Source organism: Gekko japonicus, unplaced genomic scaffold, assembly GCF_001447785.1.
Source record: "Gekko japonicus isolate JY-2015 unplaced genomic scaffold, Gekko_japonicus_V1.1 scaffold281, whole genome shotgun sequence".
Lineage (NCBI taxonomy): Eukaryota > Metazoa > Chordata > Lepidosauria > Squamata > Gekkonidae > Gekko > Gekko japonicus.
The window spans coordinates 815,506-837,872 of record NW_015174281.1 but is presented as its reverse complement, the minus strand read 5'-3'; the positions used below and the strand labels follow the sequence as shown (position 1 = coordinate 837,872).

Sequence of the window (22,367 nt, the reverse complement as noted above, 5' to 3'; positions counted from 1 at the left end):
GGAGGAAACCTGCCATGGCTCTCTAGAAGCTTCTTCATGGGGGCACTATACTAAGGGGGCACTTCACCTGTCCACCAGCATTACGTCAGCAACAGGCACAGCACCTGGAACAGAGCCTCCTCCAAAGGCCTAAGGGACCAGGGAGGTTCACACAGAAGGACAACTTCCATTTGGTTTGCAGGGCCCAGGCAGCTTTGTTCTTGAAAGGCAAGAACCCGGTGTTTAACTGGGAGCCTTTTTTTTTTTTTTTAAGGCATTTTAGCTGCAAGTGATGAACTGACCAAAGCAGCTGCGACAGCTACTGAAGAAAGCATACACACATGTTGGCTGGCAACCTACAGCTCCTCTGCGTTCTATTTGTATTTTGTATTCCCCCCCCCCACTACGAAGGGAGTGAGAGGAGCATGACAGTTGGGGCCATAATACAGTGACCAAAGCAAGAGGCTCACATAGGCTGCTCTGGGACTCCAATGACAGTGGGAGCAGGAAAGGCTACTGACCAGCACAGGTTCACTGCCCCCCCCCCTTTCCTTCAGTTATGACGCCTCCTATTTCACTTTGTTATTTGAGAGAACTTTGCTTCTCCAGAAAAACGGAGAAAGCCATACACTTCCTCCCATCCCTGAAGCCCTGAAAGCTTACACCTCCGTGCCCCTCCGTAAAGGGGAAGAGATATTGCAGGCAAAGACAAGGACACCAAAAGCTGGCCTCTCTCTGGCCTCTCCTCCTTCCCAAGTCACGGAAGTATTCCCAGCAAGGAACCAGGGGTCACAAAAAGGCTACATTCCAAAGGCTCCATTTCATAGCTTCTGGCTAGATTAAACTCTTTTACAATGCCTCTCCTGATTAAAAGCGGAGATTTACTGGGAAGACCTGTACTTAAAATAAACTGTTCTTGGTAAATTTCCCTTCAGGGGACCATGAAATATTAAACAGTTATCTTAAGTTATGGGATATGTGGCCACAATAAGATAGTGTGCACTTCACTGTACTGTAATGCGTTTAAACAGTATATAGGTAGGAGCATGCAAAGCCTCCATATGCATCAGAAGTGGTACAGCCTAGGTACAGCAAGGACATTTTTAGCGTTTCTCTGATTAAGGACCCCAGGTGGGTGTACATGGCCTAGGACCACTGAAGAAACAGCTAAGAAAAAAAAGAGAGAGATCCGAACAGGATGATTAACCTACTACATCACTCTTCCCTCCTACAAAGTCTCCGGTGCCTACTCTCCCTCAAAATGCCTTCTTGTTCAAGATCAAGCACCTAACCTAAAGTTGCTCTTTATAAAGTGCTGGATTAATGCATTTCTCTAAGGCTGTACAACCAATTTTGTTTTCTGATTGTTACATTAAATCTAGCAGTTTGCTGGCTTAACCACGGCACAGCAAACTGAGAATACATCTGTTTATTTTTAGAAGTGGTTTTGAGATGTTCTTTTGACTCCAAGGTACTACTGTAATAAAACAATTTAAAGAGAGCCATTAAAAACACTAAGTATTCACAATTCAATCCCTCAAAGATACAAAGGGAGAGTTAAAAAGGAGGCATTAAATACATTTGACCTTATGCAGCTGAAGTACTGATATTCTTTTGATGTATTTCAACACAGTCACATTGAATAAAATAAAACAGTTATTACCAGTGTTTCCTCTAAGCTGAGTAAGTGTGAGCTGGCTCACAGTTTTTTTAGCCTCCAGCTCACATATTTTTGCCTTAGCTCAGGAAGGATGGCTCCACAGCAAACTAATTTATGCAGTAGCCAAATTGCTGGCTCAAAACCTTAATGCCAGTAGCTCACAAAGTAGAATCTTTGCTCGCAAGACTCCACAGCTTAGAGGGAGCATTGGTGATTACCAGTGTTCCCTCTGAGCTGAGTTAGTGTGAGCTACCTCACAGTTTTTTAGCCTCCAGCTCACACATTTTTGTCATAGCTCAGGAAGGATGGCTCTAGAGCAGTGGTGGCGAACCTATGGCACGCGTGCCAGAGGCGGCACTCAGAGCCCTCTCTGTGGGCACACGTGCCATCGCCCCAGCCAGGCCCAGACCATCATTAAAGTGTGGAATTCTCTGCCAAATAATCTTAAGTAAATGAAAGCATTTGGGATTGCTTTCCTGACTTTGTTTGGATCATCTTATGTTAATGTATGAATTGCTTTTTCTAAACTAAAACCTCAGTATTCAGGTTAAATTGCCGTGTTGGAACTTTGCGATAAATAAGTGGGTTTTGGGTTGCAGTCTGGGCACTCGGTCTCTAAAAGGTTCACCATCACTGCTCTAGAGCAAACTAGTTTATGCAGCAGCCGAATCACTCACTCACAACTTTAATGCCAGTAACTCACAAAGTAGAATTTGTGCTCACAAGACTCCCACAAGCTTAGAGGGAGCATTGGTCATTACTACCATACAACATGAGCTTAGTGTAATTTATGACCAACCCTGGGCCAGGCTACCCCAGTCTCATCAGATCTCAGAAGCTAAGCAGGGTCAGCCCTGTTTAGTACATGCAGGGGAAACCACCAAGGAATACCAGGGTTGCTACACAGCAGCGGGCAATGGCAAACTATCTCTGAACATCTCTTGCCTTGAAAATCCTATGTCATCAATGGGACCAAAAAAAATTACTATTTATAATTGTTACTCAACTTGTAGGACAGATTTACTGGCGGATTATAAACTGTAAAACAACGTTGTCAAAGAGCATGAAACGTCCAGTAAGCAATGGCACTAAGACAAGGATGATAAAATTTAGTTGTATGAAGTAATTTTGTATAAATGATTTTTTAAAGTAAAACAAGTTACATACAGAGAGTTGATAACATAGATTTGCCTAGGTTAGAGTAAATAAAATCTGTTCCACCTGTTGCCAGCTGCAGTTATATGAAACTTTTCTGTCCCTGAAATGTTTCAGTCTAGTGAGGATGCTTTCTGTCAAGTCTACTCCCAATAAGATAAATTTGTATCCTTGTTTTCTATGAAAGTACTTCAAAAACCACATACCCGGTGCCATACAAACTTTGCCCTTGTCTTCCAGGAGAATTTTCCCATCAAAGTCCATAGCAGGCAGCATACCCTGCTGGAAGAAGACCACATTTTCCTTCTTCAAGCCAAAGTATTTGTGCTTTAGAAAGAATTCTTTGGTCAACTCCATTGTCCTGCCGCTTGTCATGATGTACCTGTCTCAGCACAAGAAGAGAATCCTAGCTCACTAAGACAGCGATCTTAGGGAGGTCTATTACAAAGTAAGCCCTACTTTATTCAATGGTACTTACTCCCAGGAAAGTGTCCCTAGCATTGCAACCTGGAACACCCAAGCCATGATTACACACACACACACACACACACACACTCTGTTCCCCCACCCTTTTTTGGTAGGTTTTGAAAGAGATTGTACCCAAGGGCTCCCAAGAGATCACAAGTCCAGTTCAGACTGGATCATGGGTAATCAAGTCTTATCTCCCAAGAGCAGCAAGAAGGGGAAAATCCCCCCCCCCAGGAAATTGCTAACAGCTGCAATAGAACTGGCAATGCGTGCAAGCTCCCTGATACAGCTTTGTTCTGGATTAACAGTGCAAGGGACCATGAAATTACTCTACCTTTCACCTCCAAGTCACACCAGAAGCAGACATTTCCTAAATCCAAGACTTCATTCCAGGTGGTGCCAGTGTATGACTATCAAACTGTATGTCATTTTTTAAAAAGACTCCCGTGAGCCTAAAGATAGAAGGTGTTCCGCTATATGTTTTGCAGCTGTGGAACTGCCTCCTTCTCATCCACTTATGTTGAAGGCAGGAAGCTTTATGCCATCTCTGTATCAGCTGTGATATAATACGCCGGCACCGACCGCTGCAGGAGAATTATCCCCACCCCACCCCAAGAGGCACACAGTCTCTATCAGAGTCAGGAGAAATGTAAGGGGAAAGCTCCTCTGGAAGCATACAAATCTTACTGTTACATATTCAGAAAAAAAGGCAACCTAGAAGTTGGGGGGAAAACAGAATAAAACCTACAACAAATAGATTGAGGCTGACATGTCCTATATGGCCTTTTGGTGTCTGAAAGATTAAAGAGCCGAATACCTTCAGCTCCTGTTTGTCTCCACCTACAGTAACCACTGGAACACGCTGAAATGTTTACAACAGGACCATGTGTGCTCCATGCTAGAAATAGTGGCATACCAAATTAAGTTACAAAATAAGGCTGGAAATCTGTAATGTCTACAAAACGTGGAAGCTGAGTGCGAGTTCTGTGAATTTATTCTTTAGCTTTTATTCTCTCTGCCCAACTGATTTTGGTTTCCGTGACAAATGGGAGGGGCAGTAAGTTAAACAGAGCAGAGGGAAACCTGACTTAGCCACCTCTCCAGCTACTAAGATCCCAGGAAACGCTGCCCACATATTCTCAGGCAAATCTTTACAGCAAACACAGTAAAGTGGTTACAGCGCCTGACCAGGATCTGGGAGACCCCGGTTCAGATCCCCACTCTGCCATGAAAGCTGAGAGACAATCCTACCTCATAGGGTTGTTGTGAGAGTGAAGAGGAGGAGAGAATAACATACAATGCTTTGAGTTCCTTGAGAGAAGGGTAGGATAAAGATGCATGGAATTATTTTTATAACCTTCAGAGTAACAAACTTGCTCTAAAAAGCAACAGCAAAATGCAAGACAAAGGTATTTACTGTGTGCTGTTTTAGGGATTCCTGCAGAAGACTGATATACCTACCCCCATTAAGAAGAAGAAGAAGAGATTGGATTTATACCCCGCCCTTCACTACCCAAAGGTGTCTCAGAGCGGCTTACAAACTCCTTTCCCTTCCCCTCCCCACAACAGACACCTTGTGAGGTAGGTGGGCCTGAGAGAGCTCTGACAGAAACTGCTCTTTTTCAAGAACAGCTGTGCCAGAATTATGGCTTGCCCAAGGTCATCCAGCCAGGTGCAAGTGGAGGAGTGGGGAATCAAATCCGGTTCTCCGAGATTAGAGTCCCCGCACTTAACCACTACACCAAACTGACTCCTTTAATTATAAGACTAGCAAAACTTATCTTTGAAACAACCACCAAGCCAGAAGTACTGCCTAGTATTTCAGATCACTACCTGCAATCCACTCCTAAATAACTCTTAACTGAATGACAGAAGTATCCAAGAGACATTCTTTACCAGGGAATAACACATTTCAGGCCGTGTCGTTCTTCAGCCAGCTGCTGCAGTTTCAAAATGCGCTCTGCTTGGATCTGGAACAGGGTTTTGCGGGACGGCAAACCAACACTGTACATTCCCTTGGGGTAGGAGACACCCAGCCTCGTCCCCTGCCCACCAGCTAGGAGGAGAACGGCTACTTTGTTCTGAGAAATCTGGTGGAGACCTAAACCAAGGAAAGGGGAGAAAAAACGGAAAAGAAAGTGATTTATTGGCCCCCAGAAACCAAAACAGTTCTGAAGATCTCTGTTACTGGATCTGTTATGGAAGTAGGATAGCAAGTTCATGCTGCTGCACGTCTCAGTCCCACAGAGAAGGACTTCCTCCCAATCACATGGACACAGGGGTGCAGTCTTTGTACCTTGCAAACCAGGAACAGCATGGAGAAGGGATCGCCATGCCAACATTAATTCCTACAGCACAGCAAACAGAAGTTACGCCACCGGGATCCTGTTTTATTTAACTCAGCGTGTCTGTATACACTTATATACATCTGCTTGGCTCCTCCCTACTGGCTTCTGGAAGACATTTTGTTGGTTTTGCAAGTGTCATCCCTCCAGTCATGAAAGGGTTATGCTGATGTTCCTGTAAGCTCATGATAGCTAGTTAGCATAGAACCAATTAGGTGTCGAATAGAATATTCCCGCCAACAAGGGGGAGGTTTTATTTTTAATGAGTTGCCTTTAAGATTGACTATTGGCTAGTCAATATATTGGACTACATGCTGTTCTGCATGTACACAAGGAGTGGGGCTTTGGGGAGGGGAACTTCCACTCCTTTGTTCTTAGGGTCAGAACATGAGACACAAAGACGAGACAACAAGATGGAGTTGGAACTAGAAAGATTAGCTAGTTAGGATGTCGTTTTCCTTCCATGTAACCCTTCCCTATGTTTTCTCGTAAATATTTTTCTTAGCAGCTAAACACACCGTTGCCTTGTGATACATTAATTCTGCTGCGTCTCACACACTCTGCTAAATTTCCAACACATTTTCATTTCAAAAACCTAAATTGATTTATAAAGCAAAACATCTGTCCTTCTTTCATTATTCTCATAATTTCGCACATGGTAATTTTATTGATGATAGTTCTCATTTCTCTTTATTTTTCTACATTTACCGCAAGCCACTCAAGCGTTGTTGTACGACAGTAAGAAAAAGAGAGCTTACTTGACCTTGCCTTCCAAAGCTCCACACACATTCTGATCATACACCGCACAATGATCTGTTCAGCTTGAGGCCAGGCGAGGAACCTGCCATGCTCTAAACTACTCCCCAAGTCGTTCTCAGAGGCTGCATTTATTTTATTTTGAGGACCGCAAAGAGACTTTTAGGCAGCCTACACGGATCTCAGATATCCCGGCCTAAGGAAAGGCACTCATCATGATTCCTCCAAACTGGTCCCTTCACGTGCCTCAGGATTCAGTTTTGCAAAAGGATGCCAGCACAAAATGTGACAGAGGAGCCATGTCCCAAGTGCAACAAAAGCCTACAGCTTTCTTACAGGAGTTCCAATAACAGGCATTTATCCACATAACATTTACAGAGCATATAGCAAAAGCTCTGGCCTCTCCAAGGCCAAATGTTTCCTGGATGACTTCCTGCTTGGAAACAAGCCTAAATTTATTTAAGCGTTAGGTAAACTGACCTTTAAATGGAGGAAGATAGAAGTAAACTCACCCAACAGGGTGACAAAAGTAACCCATGGGAGTTATCTTTCGGCAGCACCTTACAAAATACTGAATGTTCTCAGCCTGAAGAATGCCATACAACTTAAAACCTTTTGGCTTCTTACCTAATCTGTCCTTTCACTGCAACCAGCATAGCTATTAGACTCGGGAACACTATTATGCTTTAAGGTTTTTGTTCATCTAGACAAAATAGGTAGCATCCACAGCAACACGCCCACGGGTGCAAGGACTTTTGTCCGAAGATCCCAACTTTCTCAGCTCCCCAACAGCCCCAAATGCTCCCAGAAATCCTATTCCTGGGACACAGGCGATCCACCGGAACAAAACATTGGGGGGGGGGGGCATTTCAGGCTGCTACAGGAAGAGGAAGCCATGAAAATTTTGGTCTGTAGGCAAAAGTCCTTGCACCCCTGAAAACACTGTACTGGAACCAACCCCAATATCGTCTCTACTTTGTCCTCAAGCATTTAGGGTTCATGTTTGCTGCAACCTCGCTTTCTCCAAACACACTAAGCATGTGGTAAGTTGGCACCTTTACATATGGTATTGCTGGATTCAACCTTCAGCCTCCTTGGCAACAAAACTGGTACACAAAGTGCTAACTGGAAAGGAAGAAGAGTTGGTTTTCTCTACCCTAAGGAGTCTCAAAGTGGCTTACAATCTCCTTCCCTTCCTCTCCCCACAACAGTCCCCTTCTGAGGTAGGTGGGGCTGAGAGAGTTCTGAGAGAACTGTGACTGGCCCAAGGTCACCCAGCAGGCTTTCATGTGAAAGAGTGGAGAAATCAAACCTGGTTCTCCAGATTAGAGTCCGCCACTCTTAACCACTACACCATGCTGGCTCTCCCAAGAGGTGAAAGGGGTACCAAAAAGAATGTAAATGAAAGCTACTGCCAGATTTTATACAAGTGATGGGCTGTGACATATGTCTAGTACGTACAAGGGCCTTTCCCATTAACTGCAGCAAGGAACTGCAGAGAGCAGAATTAGAAAAGGTCTTTGCTTATGTCCCCAGATGACCGAGTTCTGCTGTTGAACCTCTCAAGACTAGAAGTGATGCTGGAATGGCTTCCACAGCTACAGGTAGTTCTAAAGGCCCTGTTCAGCCTGTATTCATATTGTGTGGTGTCTGAAAGAGCTGCTACATTATGAATCAGCACAGCCAATTTCATACTTTCTTTTGTGTACTCAGTGGGTAGGGCAGACTAACATGTAGGGCACCACACTTCTTCTACTTAGCAAGCTCCTCTAAAAATCAAGACCAACAGCACAGGAATCTCCTCCACCCATGAGGATAGTTTCAGAGGGTAGCCGTGTTGGTCTCCAGCAGAACAGCAAGATTCAAGTCCAGTGGCACTTTAGAGACAAATAAGATTTTGGGGGTATAAGCTTGTGAGACTCCCAGCTCCCTCCATGAGATCAGATGAAAGGATCTTTGACTCCCGAAAGCTCATAGCCCGAAAACCTTCTTGGTCTCTAAGTTGCTACTGAACTTGAATCTAGCTGTTCCCCCCCCCCCTCCAAGAAAGGGCAATTGGCTCGTGATTCAGTTTTCTCTGTAACATCTTGAAGGACACCTGAGAAATCGGTTACCTAAAGGGAAACACACAAGTGGAAGGAATCCACACTGCTTACATCCAGATTTGAATATCACAATGTGCTGTGTGTGGAGCTGCTTTCTGAAAACGTCCGGAAATTACACTTGGTCCAGAATACCACTGCCTATTTGCTGATAGGTTTGGAGAGGTTTGGAGAGGCAGGAAGGAGTTTTACTAATATTTTACTAATAATTTAAGAACTGTGCCTCGAGTATTACTTTTAACAGCAGAAAGGAAGGTGTGATTTTTTAAAAAATAACTTCATTAATCTGTTTCCAGCCCAAGTCAAGGTGTTGGGTTTTAACCTTTAAAGCACCAAGAGTCAGCCTAGTGTAATAGTCAAGTGTCTAGGATCTAAGAGGCCCAGACTCAGAGCCCCGCTTCCCCATGGAAGCTTGCTGTGTGACTTTAGACCAGTCAGACACCCACCCACACCCCGGAAGAGAAAAAAACATAAGCCACTTTAGGTCCCTGTCGGGGGGAAAGGTGGGGTATAAAGAAAGTAAAGAGTACCCAAGGGAGCACTGCTGCTCTTCACACTTTCTCATTCCTTGCCAGTAAAGTTCAGCTCTGGACTCCAGCAAATGTCGTGCAGGGCTTTCTTAGAAATCGCCCTAACACTGTGGAATTCCCTCTTTTTGGAGGGCCAGATAATGTTATCTGTCTTATTGGAGACAGGTAAAGATGTTGCCCTGCCACCGGGCTTTTAATGACTTTTAAAGAAAACCTCTGATGGTTTTTATGTAACTGGATGAATTTATGTCGTTGCTGTGATTGGTTTATGTGGACCTTGAACACATGAAGCGGTCTTGTACCAAGTCAGACCTAGTGTCTGTCAAGGTTAGCCTCGTCTGCTCTGCCTGGCAGTGGCTCTCTCCAAGGTCTCAGCAGGAGATCTTTCACATCACCTACTACCCTATCCTTTTAACTGGAGGTACTGAGGACAGTTGTGGTGGCTCAAGTGGTTAAGACGCTGAACTGCAGGCTGTGGAAGGTCAGTAGTTCAGCAGTTCAAGACCCGAGTTGCCGCATGACGGAGTGAGCTCCCGTCTCTAGTTCCAGCTCCTGCCAACCTAGCAGTTCGAAAGCAAGAAATTGCAAGTAGATAAATAGGTACCACTTCGGTGGGAAGGTAACAGCGTTCCGTGCGCCTTGGTGTTTAGTCATGCCGGCCACATGACCACGGAAACGTCTTTGGACAGCACTGGCTCTTCGGCTTTGAAACGGAGATGAGCACCACAACCCTAGAGTCGGATTCGACTGGCTTTCGAGCAAGGGAACCTTTACCTTTTTACTGAGGACTGAACCTGGGACCTTCTGTGTACAAAGCATATGCTTTTCCTCTGTGCCACGGCCCCTTATTTTTCTTTGAGCATTTTTAATGTAAAGCATGGTCAAGAAATTCAGTTTTTTAAGAAGCGTAGCATCCAACAAGCTAGTTTTCTAAGTAACTGAAGGCATGCTCGTTCCAAGAACTCTGAGACCCTGATTTCAAGAACTTACCTTTGTCTACTGTTCAAGACCACACATTTCCAGACTGAAGGGTCAGAAAACCTAGCATTCACCCAATGCACATACTAACCTTGTCAGTTTCTGAAATCTCTGTGCATGCCAGCAAGGTCATGATATTCAGTTTCAAGCAGCTAATGCTATATGCCAGGCTGACTGGAGCAGTTGGTAAGCAAGACCAAAAGTTAGGTGGGAAAATCAGTATGCTTATTGCAAAACAATTATTCGACCTTGCACATAGCTATTAGATGGCTACAATGAGAGGCTGGTTATAAGGGTATCAAGATGTCCTTAAGTTGCTCTAGATGAGAACATCAGGCCAACCTATCAACTTCTCTCTCCTTCAAGACTCTTGCAAGAAGGGATCTAGGAACAGCACCAATCCAGACCTCCCAAAGGAGGCTACTGCACATGTTAAAGCCTACTGATTTAATATAATACAAAGAAATCAGTGGTGGGCAAAGCCCCCTAGAGCTAATTTGTGCCTCAAGCAGGGTCCTTCTCGGTACCTTCTGCCTCCCACAGTGGTAGCTGATCTCGGTCTCGGGTTGTACTCCCCAACACATCCCACGGCACGGGCTCCATCCTGGCATCCACATTCTCCTTTTCTGCTAGATGGTCACTGTTTCTCATGGCCTGCTGGAAGGCCTGGTCCAATTCCTCCAAGTTCATACTCTGCAACTCTGTGCATAACTCTTGCTGTTGTTCCACAGTCAGCTCCTCCCAGAAGTGAAGCAGGTGGCTCTGTCCAGCCTTAGCTAAACGGCGTCGGAGCACACAGAGATCGTTGTCCCCATCCATGACCTGCAGAAGGAAAGAGAATTAAGGTTTCTGAGACTCACTGGAGACAGACTCCGCGCACAACTGTTCTTCCGCACTGACCTAGAAGCGATCCATTACACATCCCACATGGTGCTTTTGCAAAGGATCAGAAGTATCCTGGATGCTGAACAACAGCCACGTCCATCAGACGTTCTCCACCTGTTCCAAGCAGACCACCCTTCTCAAAGGATAAGCACCAAAGCCCTGTTCACATGTTACACGCACATCCTGCATGCATTCAGGTACACCAGTTCTTAAGAAAGAGCCAGCGCACACTTACTTTACAAAAGTGAACAGGATAAAAGTGGGGTTAAAAATCACACATTCGGCTGTACAAACATTGAATGGAACACAAGAGTTACTCAATGCTCATATAAAGAAAAATCAAGTGCACACTGCGTATGGATTGTGCATGCATTCCCTGTAACTTGTAAACAGTGGATAGGTATCCAGTGGGCGACAGATACGAGCTTCCTTTTTTGGGGGGGGATACACGGGAAGAGCTTTTTTGAGTTCTGTATCCCTCTTTATCACAGCTGCTATAAGCTGCCCCCAGGTTAAGTAGCTTCAGCCCTCTACCAACAGATCATTACATATACAATACTTAAAATACAGTACTATTTCAGAAGCACAAAGGAGTGAATATAACAGTACTGATACTGAGATGTTGAAAACAGACTACAGGCTACGTGTCTGCAGAGCTGACTTCCACCTTACTCAACTCATTGACATTCTGACAGTGCGAATCACCTGCTAAAGAACAGAAGGGTTCCCTTTCCCCTTTCAACAGTACGCCTAAACTGATTACACTAATTTTGTGGGGGGCTAGACAAGATTCTACTCTTCCACTCAGAGCAGCTTTTTGGGAGTAGATTTCCATTGTATAAACAAAACTTGTGCAAGAGTTCCTCTCCCCCAAAAGGACTGCCAACTCAAAGCATGAACATAGCCAGTCTACTCTTGCGACACCTCATCAGGATGAATGAGGATACATTCGACCCTAAGCAAAGCCGGTTTAACTCAAAGGTATCCTTATGGCCAGCTTCCTTGGCTGTTCGTGAGTCACTCCTCCCCACCCTTTGATTAATTTCCCCCTTCAAATGCCAGTTATAGATCCCACTCAACCCACTGATGTTGTGAACTTCACTAACCAATGTACTGTTTTAACACACATTTTGATCTTTGAAAAGAGACAGTTCACTCAGCTTTAAAAGGTCTGATTTCACATCAAGTGTAAAAAGGAAAGCTAAAGAAAGTTCAGTTCTGGTGCTTTACAACACAGTTCAGTCAGATTCCTATCAGTCTTCCAGCATGTTTGCATGGAGCACTGAGACGCTACTTTGATAAATACAGAACAAGGAAGATTACAGTTATTCCTGATTACTCCAGAGATTAGTATATAGCAATAAGGCTGCAATCTTTGTAAGTGCCCCAGGAACCAGCTCGTAAAACTTGAACATGTACACCCACAGTAATGTGCCGGGACAACCATAGAGCCCAGCCCTAAGCACACTATATCCTGAAGCACACAGAACTGTAGCCTTTTACCACAATCCTAGGCATGCTTACTCAAGAAGTAAAACCTAATTTATTGGGGGCTGACTCTTAAAGCAAGCGAATCTTGAACTCTAGCCTTAATCACCTAGCCATAGCCAATGACCATAGGAACCCCCCTCTTAACCTGGGCATACCAGACACAACAAATAATAAAAGGACACATCTTATCAGCACACGAATGCAGAGAATTCACATTTCAAACACCTTTTGCTCCTCCTATTCCGTCAAGTGCCATATACGCGAATAACGCTACATAAATATTAAGAGACCGTACTGCCCGTTTGGGATAACCAAACTTTACTGAATTTCAGATACTACCTACAAAGTAAAACTTTTGGGGAGGCCTAGGTATTGCTACAACAAACATATACGTGCTTTGGTTTTCTTCCTCGCAAACCCGACAACCTTGTGTTAAAACTGCCACTTTGAACCTAAATTTGCACATTTTCTTCCCCTCCCCTTATAATAAAGGAGACATTCCCTCTGGTGCACTCAGGCTGCCCAGGAGGAGGAGGCAAAGTCCCACTCACCGCTCCCTGCCGCGGGGTCCAGCACAGACGACGTTTCTCTCTCTCCCCCTGCAAAGCCACCCTCTCTTTTCTACTTCATCTCACACCAAACCCCTCAGCAAGACCCGCCTCCCTTAGCTCATGAAGACCAATAGCAGCACAGTAGGCGGGGCCCGCAGGCCCCGGCCGGTTTTCCTCCCTGATAGAAGGTAAGAGCGAGCGCTGGAGAGCGGTGGAAGTCGCGGCCAAGCCACGCAACGCTATTGGCTCAACGCCAGGAGAGGAGGCGGGACTGAGGAGAAAGACCGCCGCCTGTGCGAAGACAGGCGCGTGGCAATGGGGAGGAGCAGGAACCGGAAGCGACACGCGTAGGTCGTAACATGTCGGGTGCTGCCGCCGTTGTTGTGGCAACGGCGCTTGCGTCGTTGTGGGTGTTGTACGCACGGCTTATGAAACACTTTGTACTCTGCCACTGACTAGTCTAAGTTAGTAGGTGTACTTAACACTTCCATGGTGCATATGTTAAGTGCCTTTGATGATTCTAATCACAGTAACTGAAATCAATCATGAACATATATTCAGATATTCACTTTGGTTCATTGATTAAATGCATTCTGGGTAAAATACTAAATGCTGACAGGGGATCATACACTTGTGACCTTGCTTGTAATGGCCAGCTGTAACTGCCCATGTCCCTGATGTCAGCTTGTGTTAGATGGAAACCATACTACACGATGTACCCATCACTGTTACATTAGATACTTCCAATTTAAGTAGCTCTTCCTCCAACAGAAGAGCCACTTAAGATTAAGGCTCCTGAGCGGGGATCCGCAACAATACCATTAACCACTGAGGTTGACAAGAGAAAATAAAACCAGCACAGTGAAGACTCAACAACAACAACAACAACAACAACAACAATAATAATAATAATAATAATAATAATTTCCATTTATTAATCGCTTTCCCCAGTGGGCTCAAAGCAATGTACAGTTACTCAACATAGACAAGGGACTAACAATGTTTGTAGGGGATAGGGAAGACAACATATATTCATTTTTAATTGCCGTCACTGCCCGGTATAGACGTCTTCTGGCTTGGCTAGAGGCCGTTAAATTTTTAAAAAACTAACACTGGAAAGTAGTAAAGGTAAAGTAAAGGTTCCCTTGCTCGAAAGCCAGTCGAGTCCAACTCTAGGGTTGCGGTGCTCATCTCCGTTTCAAAGCCGAAGAGCCAGTGCTGTCCGAAGACGTTTCCGTGGTCATGTGGCCGGCATGACTAAACACCAAGGTGCACGGAATGCTGTTACCTTCCCACCGAAGGGGTACTTATCTACTTGCAATTTCTTGTGGCAACTGCACTTGAGGCCACAGGCTCGACCTCATCTGGTACTCCCCCCCCCTTTTTCTGCCCCCGTGAGACAGTGATGGAATCTCAAGTTTTTTAGCACCATCTGGAAATGTGTATTATTTTAACTTTCTGAACTGTTTTTATTAATTTATGAATGTGTTTTATTGTTCACTGCTCTGAACCTTGTGTATACAGGGGAGGGTGGTCTAAAATGTATAAATAAATAAAGTAATACAATGCTGCAACAGATTAAACAGCTACTACACCTCTTGAAAATTAAGATTAAAAAATATTTAGCTGTGCTAGATCTGCAGCAAACACAACCAAACAGGATGAAATCCACAAAGCAAGAAACAGGAACTATGTTAAGTGAATCAGGGGCCAGTCGGTATGGCTGATGGGATCAGGTCTCTCGCCTTTTTTTTACCCCATACTTTCACACCACACAAGATAAAAGACTCAGCCAAAGGGGACCAACAAGATGTAGAAAAACAGGAAGCATTAAAAAAAGCAAATCTAACAGGAGGCTTGAAGATGCCACAAGACTAACAGTGTGGCAAAAGCTTTCATGGACCACATCAGGCACCTTGCAGGTTCCAGTGCAACATTCCACTATAAAACCTATTAAAGCCATTAAGGTTTCACAGAGCCCATCCTTCCATCAACAATACCCAAACCCCACAAGTGATAAATATGGCTGCACCTCTTGAAGTAAACAAACTGAGGAAACTTGCTATTTTCAATAGCATGAAGCAGACATCACAGAGTTGTGAAGCAGAAAACAACTAAGGCAAACAACAGTCCTAAAATACGGAAAGCCCCTCAAATAAAGCATAAAACCTTATTTGTACCAAATTTGAGCAGCAGGGACTTAAAGATCCCCACTGAAGTGATTTATTGTGGGGGAAAAGTGGTTCATTTGCCGGATGGCTGGTGGAAGTTTCCTCTGGGAAACCCTGGCTACAGGGCTTCATATGCAATCTGACACATAAAATCCTTGACTGTCTAGGGTAAATTTGGAGTTCAGGGTAAATTTGTTCTCCTTGATATTCTGCTAAAAGTGTGTTAACCTTACACCATCCATGTGGCTGAACCTATGGGTACTGAGGGTATAAATTGTTGAAGACTTCTTTGCTCTGGGCTGGTCATCAATCAGCTGTGAGCTCTTGTTGACTACACCAGGGCGCTCTGTATTTCATACTAGTCCACTATGTTTGTGCTGAAGTATTCTATGCTGAATAGGGAAATGTTATGTTTTTATCCTAAAAGATTTGTAAGTGCTAAAGTGCTGTCTGTCCTTAAGCTTATATTGTAATAAACTGGTTTTAAGAACTACAGTCTCTCTCTATTCATTCAGTCCCTTGCCAGTCTCCACCCAACTAAAGAGGAATGGGAGGGTTCCAGGGATATAGTCCTGAATTCCCAGAATCCCACAACAGGAACCAATATAAGGAGCTAAATCAACAAGTAAAAAAAAATATGTGAACTTCCTCACACCCAATGAAATGTCTGGGAGCCCCTGCCTTAGGTTTCTTGTTAAATTATTGTATGGCATTGTGTGTAATATAGCCAGGAGATCCAAAGATTGTCTGGCAGCTTAAAGTTCAAGCTCCTTAAGCATCATGCACCACTAGGTGGCAAGCTAAACTTATTTCGGGTGCTGAGAGAGCTCTGAAAGAGCTGTGACTGACCCAAGGCCACCCAGCTGTCTTCATGTGGAAGAGTGCAGAATCGAACTGGTTCTCCAGATTAGAGTCCATCGCTCTTAACCACTACACCACGCCGGTTCACTGTGTCTTGTTAATAAAAATCTGCAGCACAAACATGTGGTCAGTTATTCAATTTTAAGGAAGAAAAAAAAATCTGGCTGTCATGAACTCAACTGGGAATTGTCAGTGAGTTTGTTGTGGATACCAGACAGTAATCTGTGTTGGCTTCACACCACACCTCCTTGTTTGCTCTCTCCACTTGGAAGAGGAATAGATTGCGCCACCAATTCTGGGATGTTTTCAGGAGGAAAAGGATTTGGTTAAACACATGAGATTTCCGACAAGTTTTTGAACCACAGACCTCATCCCCAGAAGAAGGGAGGGGAGACAGAATGATTCCTAGCACCTTTGGCAGGCAGGTTGGAACCCCAGAACCACTCTAACTCGGGCCATTCAGTTCAATGAAAACCTTCACATAGCCACAAGACTCCAGATGTCCGAGCCCCATCCATGCACCCTACTCTGTACCGCTTATCTAAGTTCCTACTTCTGAGCTATTTCTCCTGAGCCTTCTCTACCTATCGGCCTCCAAGATCACTAATACCTGATTTAAAAATAAATGATAAAATCTAGAACAACATATAGGTCAAACAGCAGCACCAGCAATAAAATGCACTGACCATCAAAAGCCCATACGAATAAGTGCATTTAAGTAGTGCCAAAACTACAAAAGAGTTTGTGACAAGCTACCATCCACCTAACTTCCCTCTAAGCTGAGTTAGTGTTCCCTCTAAGCTGAGTTAGTGTGAGCTAGCTCAGTTTTTTAGCCTTCAGCTCACACATTTTTGTCTTAGCTCTGGAAGGATGGCTCCAGAGCAAACTAATTTAAGCAGTAGCCAGATCGCTCGCTCAAAACTTTAATGCCAGTAGCTCACAAAGTAGAATTCTTGCTCACAAGACTCCACAGCTTAGAGGGAGCATTGATTAGGACTCCCAAAGCTGATTTTAAATGAACTGGTGGATTCATATTGGAGAAAGTCTTCTAAGTACCCAGGGGTTAGCAGTTTAAAAATACATAGGACAAAAACAGAACTCTGAATTGCACCCAGAAATGGATCAGATGTCAGTGAAGGACTTAAAATAGTCTCAAATCAACAGGTCCTGAAATTTCCAAAAGTGTTCAAAGGCAGCCCCCGAATACACTGCCCTGTGGTACTTTAATCTTGGTAACACCAGAGTGTGGGTAACTATGGCCAGGCTCCTTGCCCAGGAGAGGCAGCAGTTAATAGAACCACTCTAGTCATTTTCTGCAAATACACCTTTTCTCCATGTCTCACCACCATTTTGGCAGCAATTCTGTTAGACACCTACTATACACATACCCTGATCCTAAACTGTAGGCTCACATCTCACAACCAGTGTTCCCTCTAAGTGGAGTTATTCTGAGCTAGCTCACCGTTTTTTAGCCTCTGGCTCACACATTTTTGTCTTCGCTCAGGAAGGAGGGCTCCAGAGCAAACTAATTAATGCAGTAGCTAAATTACTCGCTCACAACTTTAATGCCACTAGCTCACAAAGTAGAAATTTTGCTCACAAGACTCCACAGCTTAGAGGGAACATTGCACAACCCAATCCACAAGCACCTATTTGTTTTTTCTTCATTCTTTTGGCATAGCTCTCTACGATCTCTAGACTGTGTCTTTACTGTTCTACGTACCACAGTAGCCACCAAGCTTGAATTTAAAGTCCAGAACGGGGAAGAAATTGTAATTTTCACCACTTGATCATTTTAGGCTGCTGTATTAGTATTATTTATGTTTCTACTTTATGGTTTTAATGTTTTTATTATATGTTGTATAGCACCCAAAGCCCTGCAGTAGCAGGGATTGGGCGATTAATAAGTTTAATAAAATAATATTTCTTCCACACTAACCGTTTAGTCCAGAATCAACACCATTCATTCACTCAGTTTTAACAGAGGACCCAGACGACATCATTGGAACCCCCTTATATTCCAGTGTTTCCCCTGATGCCCTTTGATGTAGTGGTTAGGAGTGTGGACTCTAATCTGGGAGAACCGGGTTTGATTCCCCACTCCTCCACATGCAGCTGCTGGAGTGACCTTGGGTCAGTCATAAGTTCTTTCAGAGCGGTTATGAGCAGTTCTCGGGAGAGCTCTGTCAGCCCCACCTACCTCACAGGCTGTCTTGTTGTGGGGAGGGGAAGGGAAAGGAGATTGTAAGCTGCTCTGAGACTACTTTGGGTAGTGAAAGACAGGGTATAAATCCAATCTCTTCTTTTCTCTCTTCTTCCTTTTTGAAAGACCCAATTTTGTGGCGATTTTTATTGGCATTAGATTAAATTGCAGCTCCAGGCTGTGCCGTGTGGACACCCAAAGCACAACTAAAGTTTCTCAGGGTAATTGTCCCTTTACCTTTTCCTCCTTCCCTTCAGCTAATTCCTATTCTCTGTGCATTCATTAGTAATTTGTTAATTTTTAGTTCTGTTGGGGGAATAGGGAACAGGGAATAAGTACTAGTTTGCAATTCCCTGTAAAAAAAAACTTTAAAAATAGCTTTACAGTGCTGTTAAAAATTAATTATAAAAAACAGCAACTGATTTGACTGAGAAGTGGAAAACATTTCACATGCCTATAATTCAACCACTGGCTTAAGGAATGCCACGGCCACAGAAAATCATCTGGCTGTAAATTGCAGGGCAAAGCCGGACCCTTGTTGAAAGGAACTTCCTTTTGAGTGATCTTTTAGTACATCTTGCCCACAGAGGCCGACACTGCTGGTTTTCCATGGGATGACTGTTGGTATAACATGTAAGTACCATGTGGAGCCCCAGTGGCCATTCAATTTGTGGCTGATTGCAGAGATGCAGCACTGGAACAGCACAAAAGTGTCCCAAACAAGGAAGTCGCCCACAATGTCAGGTAGCAGAAGCTGAAGGCAGAAAGTCCCTTAACTTCAGACCCCTGAAAATAACAGCACACCATCTTTTTCTAGGAGTCCTCAGGGGAAGCAAGCTGGCTACTACCCCACATTTAAGTAGTTTGTCCTCCAAAGATTTCAGAATGAGCCCACAGCACCAGGCTCATCACGGTGGCCTGAGTAGACACCTGGCTTCTGTCAAGGACAAGGAAACAAGCAGGGGTTTTCTCAAGCCACAAAGCCATATGTTCCCCAGATTGTAGGATATGCTTTAATGGCTATCACACCTCTTTCTTACAGTTGCTTAACGACTGGCCAAGTTCTTCCAATTCATTAGCCCCAGCACCTTAGCAAGAAAGCAGCCCACAACATCAGGTAGCAACATGTCAGGTAAAAAGTAAAGGTAAAGGTTCCCCTTGCTCGAAAGCCAGTCGAGTCCGACTCTAGGGTTGCGATGCTCATCTCCGTTCAAAGCCGAAGTGCCAGCGCTGTCCGAAGACGTTTCCGTGGTCATGTGGCCGGCATGACTAAACACCAAGGCACACGGAACGCTGTTACATTCCCTCCGAAGTGGTACCTATTTATCTACTTGCAATTTCTTGCTTTCGAACTTGTTTAAAAGCAAAATACAGCCATATATGTTTCCAACACAGCTCAGGACCAGGCAATGGAGCTGAGTGGGTTAGCCACTGCATCCCCCAACAGGATTTTGCAAATGGAAACCTCCTCCCCCCCCAGCTGTTATTGGCCTTTTCAAAGAAAAAAGGATAACTATCTTTCTTCTTTTCTAAAAAGGGGTATAACAGCAGAGGGAAATTTTCCATTTGTGAAGCTATGCAGGAGCAAAGGGGTTTAACCTCATGGCTCTAATTGGTTTGACAAAGCTGGGACGATCCAGACACGGACCTCCCCAGCCATCCCTTCTGTGTTGACCCCCAATGACAACCAGAAGATGTTACAAATTAGCTCATTTCATTGCAGGTAGCATGGGAATCCCATAGCCATTGCTGTTCACGCCTTGTGCCCCTCACAAGAGATGGTACCTGCTAAGTTAACTAAAACGGCATTCAGATTACCGGGTGCATGCAGCACTCAAGTAAAGGCAGTTCCATGAAGCAGCCAATTTCCACGCTTTCCAATTGAAAATCTATGCTGGTTCTCTCAGAAAGAGGCCCCCGAGTTCAGCGGGACTTAATCCCAAGTGTACATTTTGTGTCTGTGCGTCCCTCCCTCCCCAGGGCAGTATTTCAGGTGACATTTTGGAATGCAGTGGGAAGAGGGAGGTAAGAAAGTCACACTCTGTTGGTGGAAGCCCTTCTGTCCATGGAAGCACTCTGGAACTTCCAAGCCCTACTCTGGCCTCAGCCGCTGAATGCCTGCAACACTTGGCAATGTGCGGTCAAGAAAGTGTGGGGGAACATACAGGGGGGCACAATATGCCTGAAAGAAATGGAGTAGCAAGGGCCCATGTAGGAAACTGATGCTCCAACCCCTGAGCTAGGCAGTATTTTATAATAAGGGCTGAAATGTTTCCATTCACCACCCGTGAGGACAGTTTTTCCTCTTAATACAAAAGCGGGAGTTCTCAGCAATGCAGAGTTCTGCATCCACTACCAGACTGTTCAGACCCCACCCTGAACGCCCAGACCCGTCTCCAAGATTACAACACTTAAAAAAAAAATAACACACACCATGACACATCACACAGTTCGTGAACAAGACGCAGCAAGAACTCTGCTTCACCCAAGAGTGACCTCAAAGCAGTGATCTCACAGTACCGGGTGGAGCAACACCACGCCCAGTCTCGGGGGGGGGGGGAGCTGGGGGAGGAGATGACACCAGTTTGTCAGCAATTAAATAGGCAGGATGCTGACACTTCCCCCACCCCCCATTACAAAATTATTCCAGTTGCATTCAGCAGCTTTGCCTATATACCTGGCTCCTGTATCTACTGTTCCATAGTAAACAGAGTTACACCCTTCTCAACCTAGTGAAGTCAGTAGGCTTAGAAGGGTGTAACAGTGTTTAGGATCACACTGATGATGTTCCAAGAGGAAGATTAAAACCGGAGTGACAAACAAATTGGCTGTTCTGAAGGCCGATACCAACACTAGCTCTAATTCTGATTTGAGAAATCATACGTCAATTAACTCTCTGAGAGTTAGTTCCTTAGCAGATGGACTGCACAGATTTTCACATGGGAAGAGTTGATTCTTTCAAAGACAGTGAGCCTTGCTCTTCAGGGGAGAATGTACCATTTCATCAGCCACTTCCTTGCTACTCCGTTTCAGAAGGTGGGCACTCTATATTAGAGCAGGGGGAAATACCTCTTCCAAGAGAGTACCTGCTTGTGATTTTCACAAGTACTTTGCAATTTAAAAACCCTAATTAATAAAGGGTTTTTGTCCCTGCTGTTAAAACTATAACAAGGATCCTGGTAGCACAGCTAAGAAGATGATCTTTGGCTAAAAGAGTTCCCTCGTCAGACACAGCAGACAATATACGGCTGGGTAGACCTCTGGTCTGACTCCATATACAGCAGCAGTATAAGGGATGTTCACCCCACCAATTATTCAGACAGCAAAGTATTTTTTTTTTAAAGGCCTCAATTAAACCTTACTGGACAGTCCTCTGCTTTTTGTTAAGAATGTACATCAAAGACAGGGGGTTGCAGTTGGTATGACTAATACAAAGAAAAAAACTGCTTGTAATATTACAGTAATATGCTAGAACACTCAGAATTACAAAAATGATTTTAGAAGATGTGATACAAAATTCTCCTTCTGTTACAGATGTGCTCGGGGGTCGCATAACTAGTTAGCATGCCAGAGCCTCGTTCGTTATCGGAATTAACCAGACAAATCGCTCCACCAACTAAGAACGGCCATGCACCATCAGTTATGCGACCTCCGAGCACGTCTGTAACAGAAGAATTTTGTATCACATCTTCTAAAATCATTTTTGTAATTCTGAGTGTTCTAGCATATTACTGTAATATTACAAGCATAGTTTGTGCAATTTGCAGTTTTTTCTTTTGTTAAGAATGGGCAGAGTAGACAACTGCCACATACTAAGGCACTGAACTTTTGTGCGGGGGTGTGTGGGTTTTTTGCACCCTTTCAGGGCTTCCTTTTCCCTCCTTCCTGCATGTTTTTATGAGTCAGGCTTAGTGGTAGGCATTACGCAAGAATGTAATGGGGCGGGAGACCTACTAACAGCCCAAGGCAAACTTGTGTCTGGACTGGGATGACTCAGAGGAAGGCAGAAGGAGAAAGCACACAGCTGTCTGGAGTTCTCTCTGCCCTCTGAAGGACCCTGGACAGCAGCCCAAGAGAACTCGGGGGGGGGGGGGGGACCAGAGAAACCAGGAGTTTGTGGTGCAGGGAAAGATGCTACAGCTTGAAGAAAAATCCAAGCCTCCACACCACAACCCCTTACCACAACCCCTCTCACAACTGAGAGCCAGTTTGGTGTAGTGGTTAAGTGTGCG

General features: G+C 44.5%; 1 protein-coding gene across 2 annotated transcripts in view; it reads right to left on the bottom strand.

The window, feature by feature from the left end:
• UAP1 (UDP-N-acetylglucosamine pyrophosphorylase 1) overlaps positions 1-13,029 on the bottom strand; it is a 31,789-nt gene extending 18,760 nt beyond the window's left edge. For both annotated transcript variants that reach the window (XM_015423853.1, XM_015423854.1), the window contains exons 1-4: positions 12,901-13,029; positions 10,501-10,795; positions 5,159-5,363; positions 3,001-3,176 (exon numbers count right to left, since the gene is read on the bottom strand). In XM_015423853.1, the coding sequence (XP_015279339.1) occupies positions 3,001-3,176; positions 5,159-5,363; positions 10,501-10,792 (673 nt within the window). In that variant the 5' untranslated portion in view covers positions 10,793-10,795; positions 12,901-13,029. The remainder of the gene's footprint in view (positions 1-3,000; positions 3,177-5,158; positions 5,364-10,500; positions 10,796-12,900) is intronic.
• Between the last annotated feature and the right edge of the window lie 9,338 nt (positions 13,030-22,367).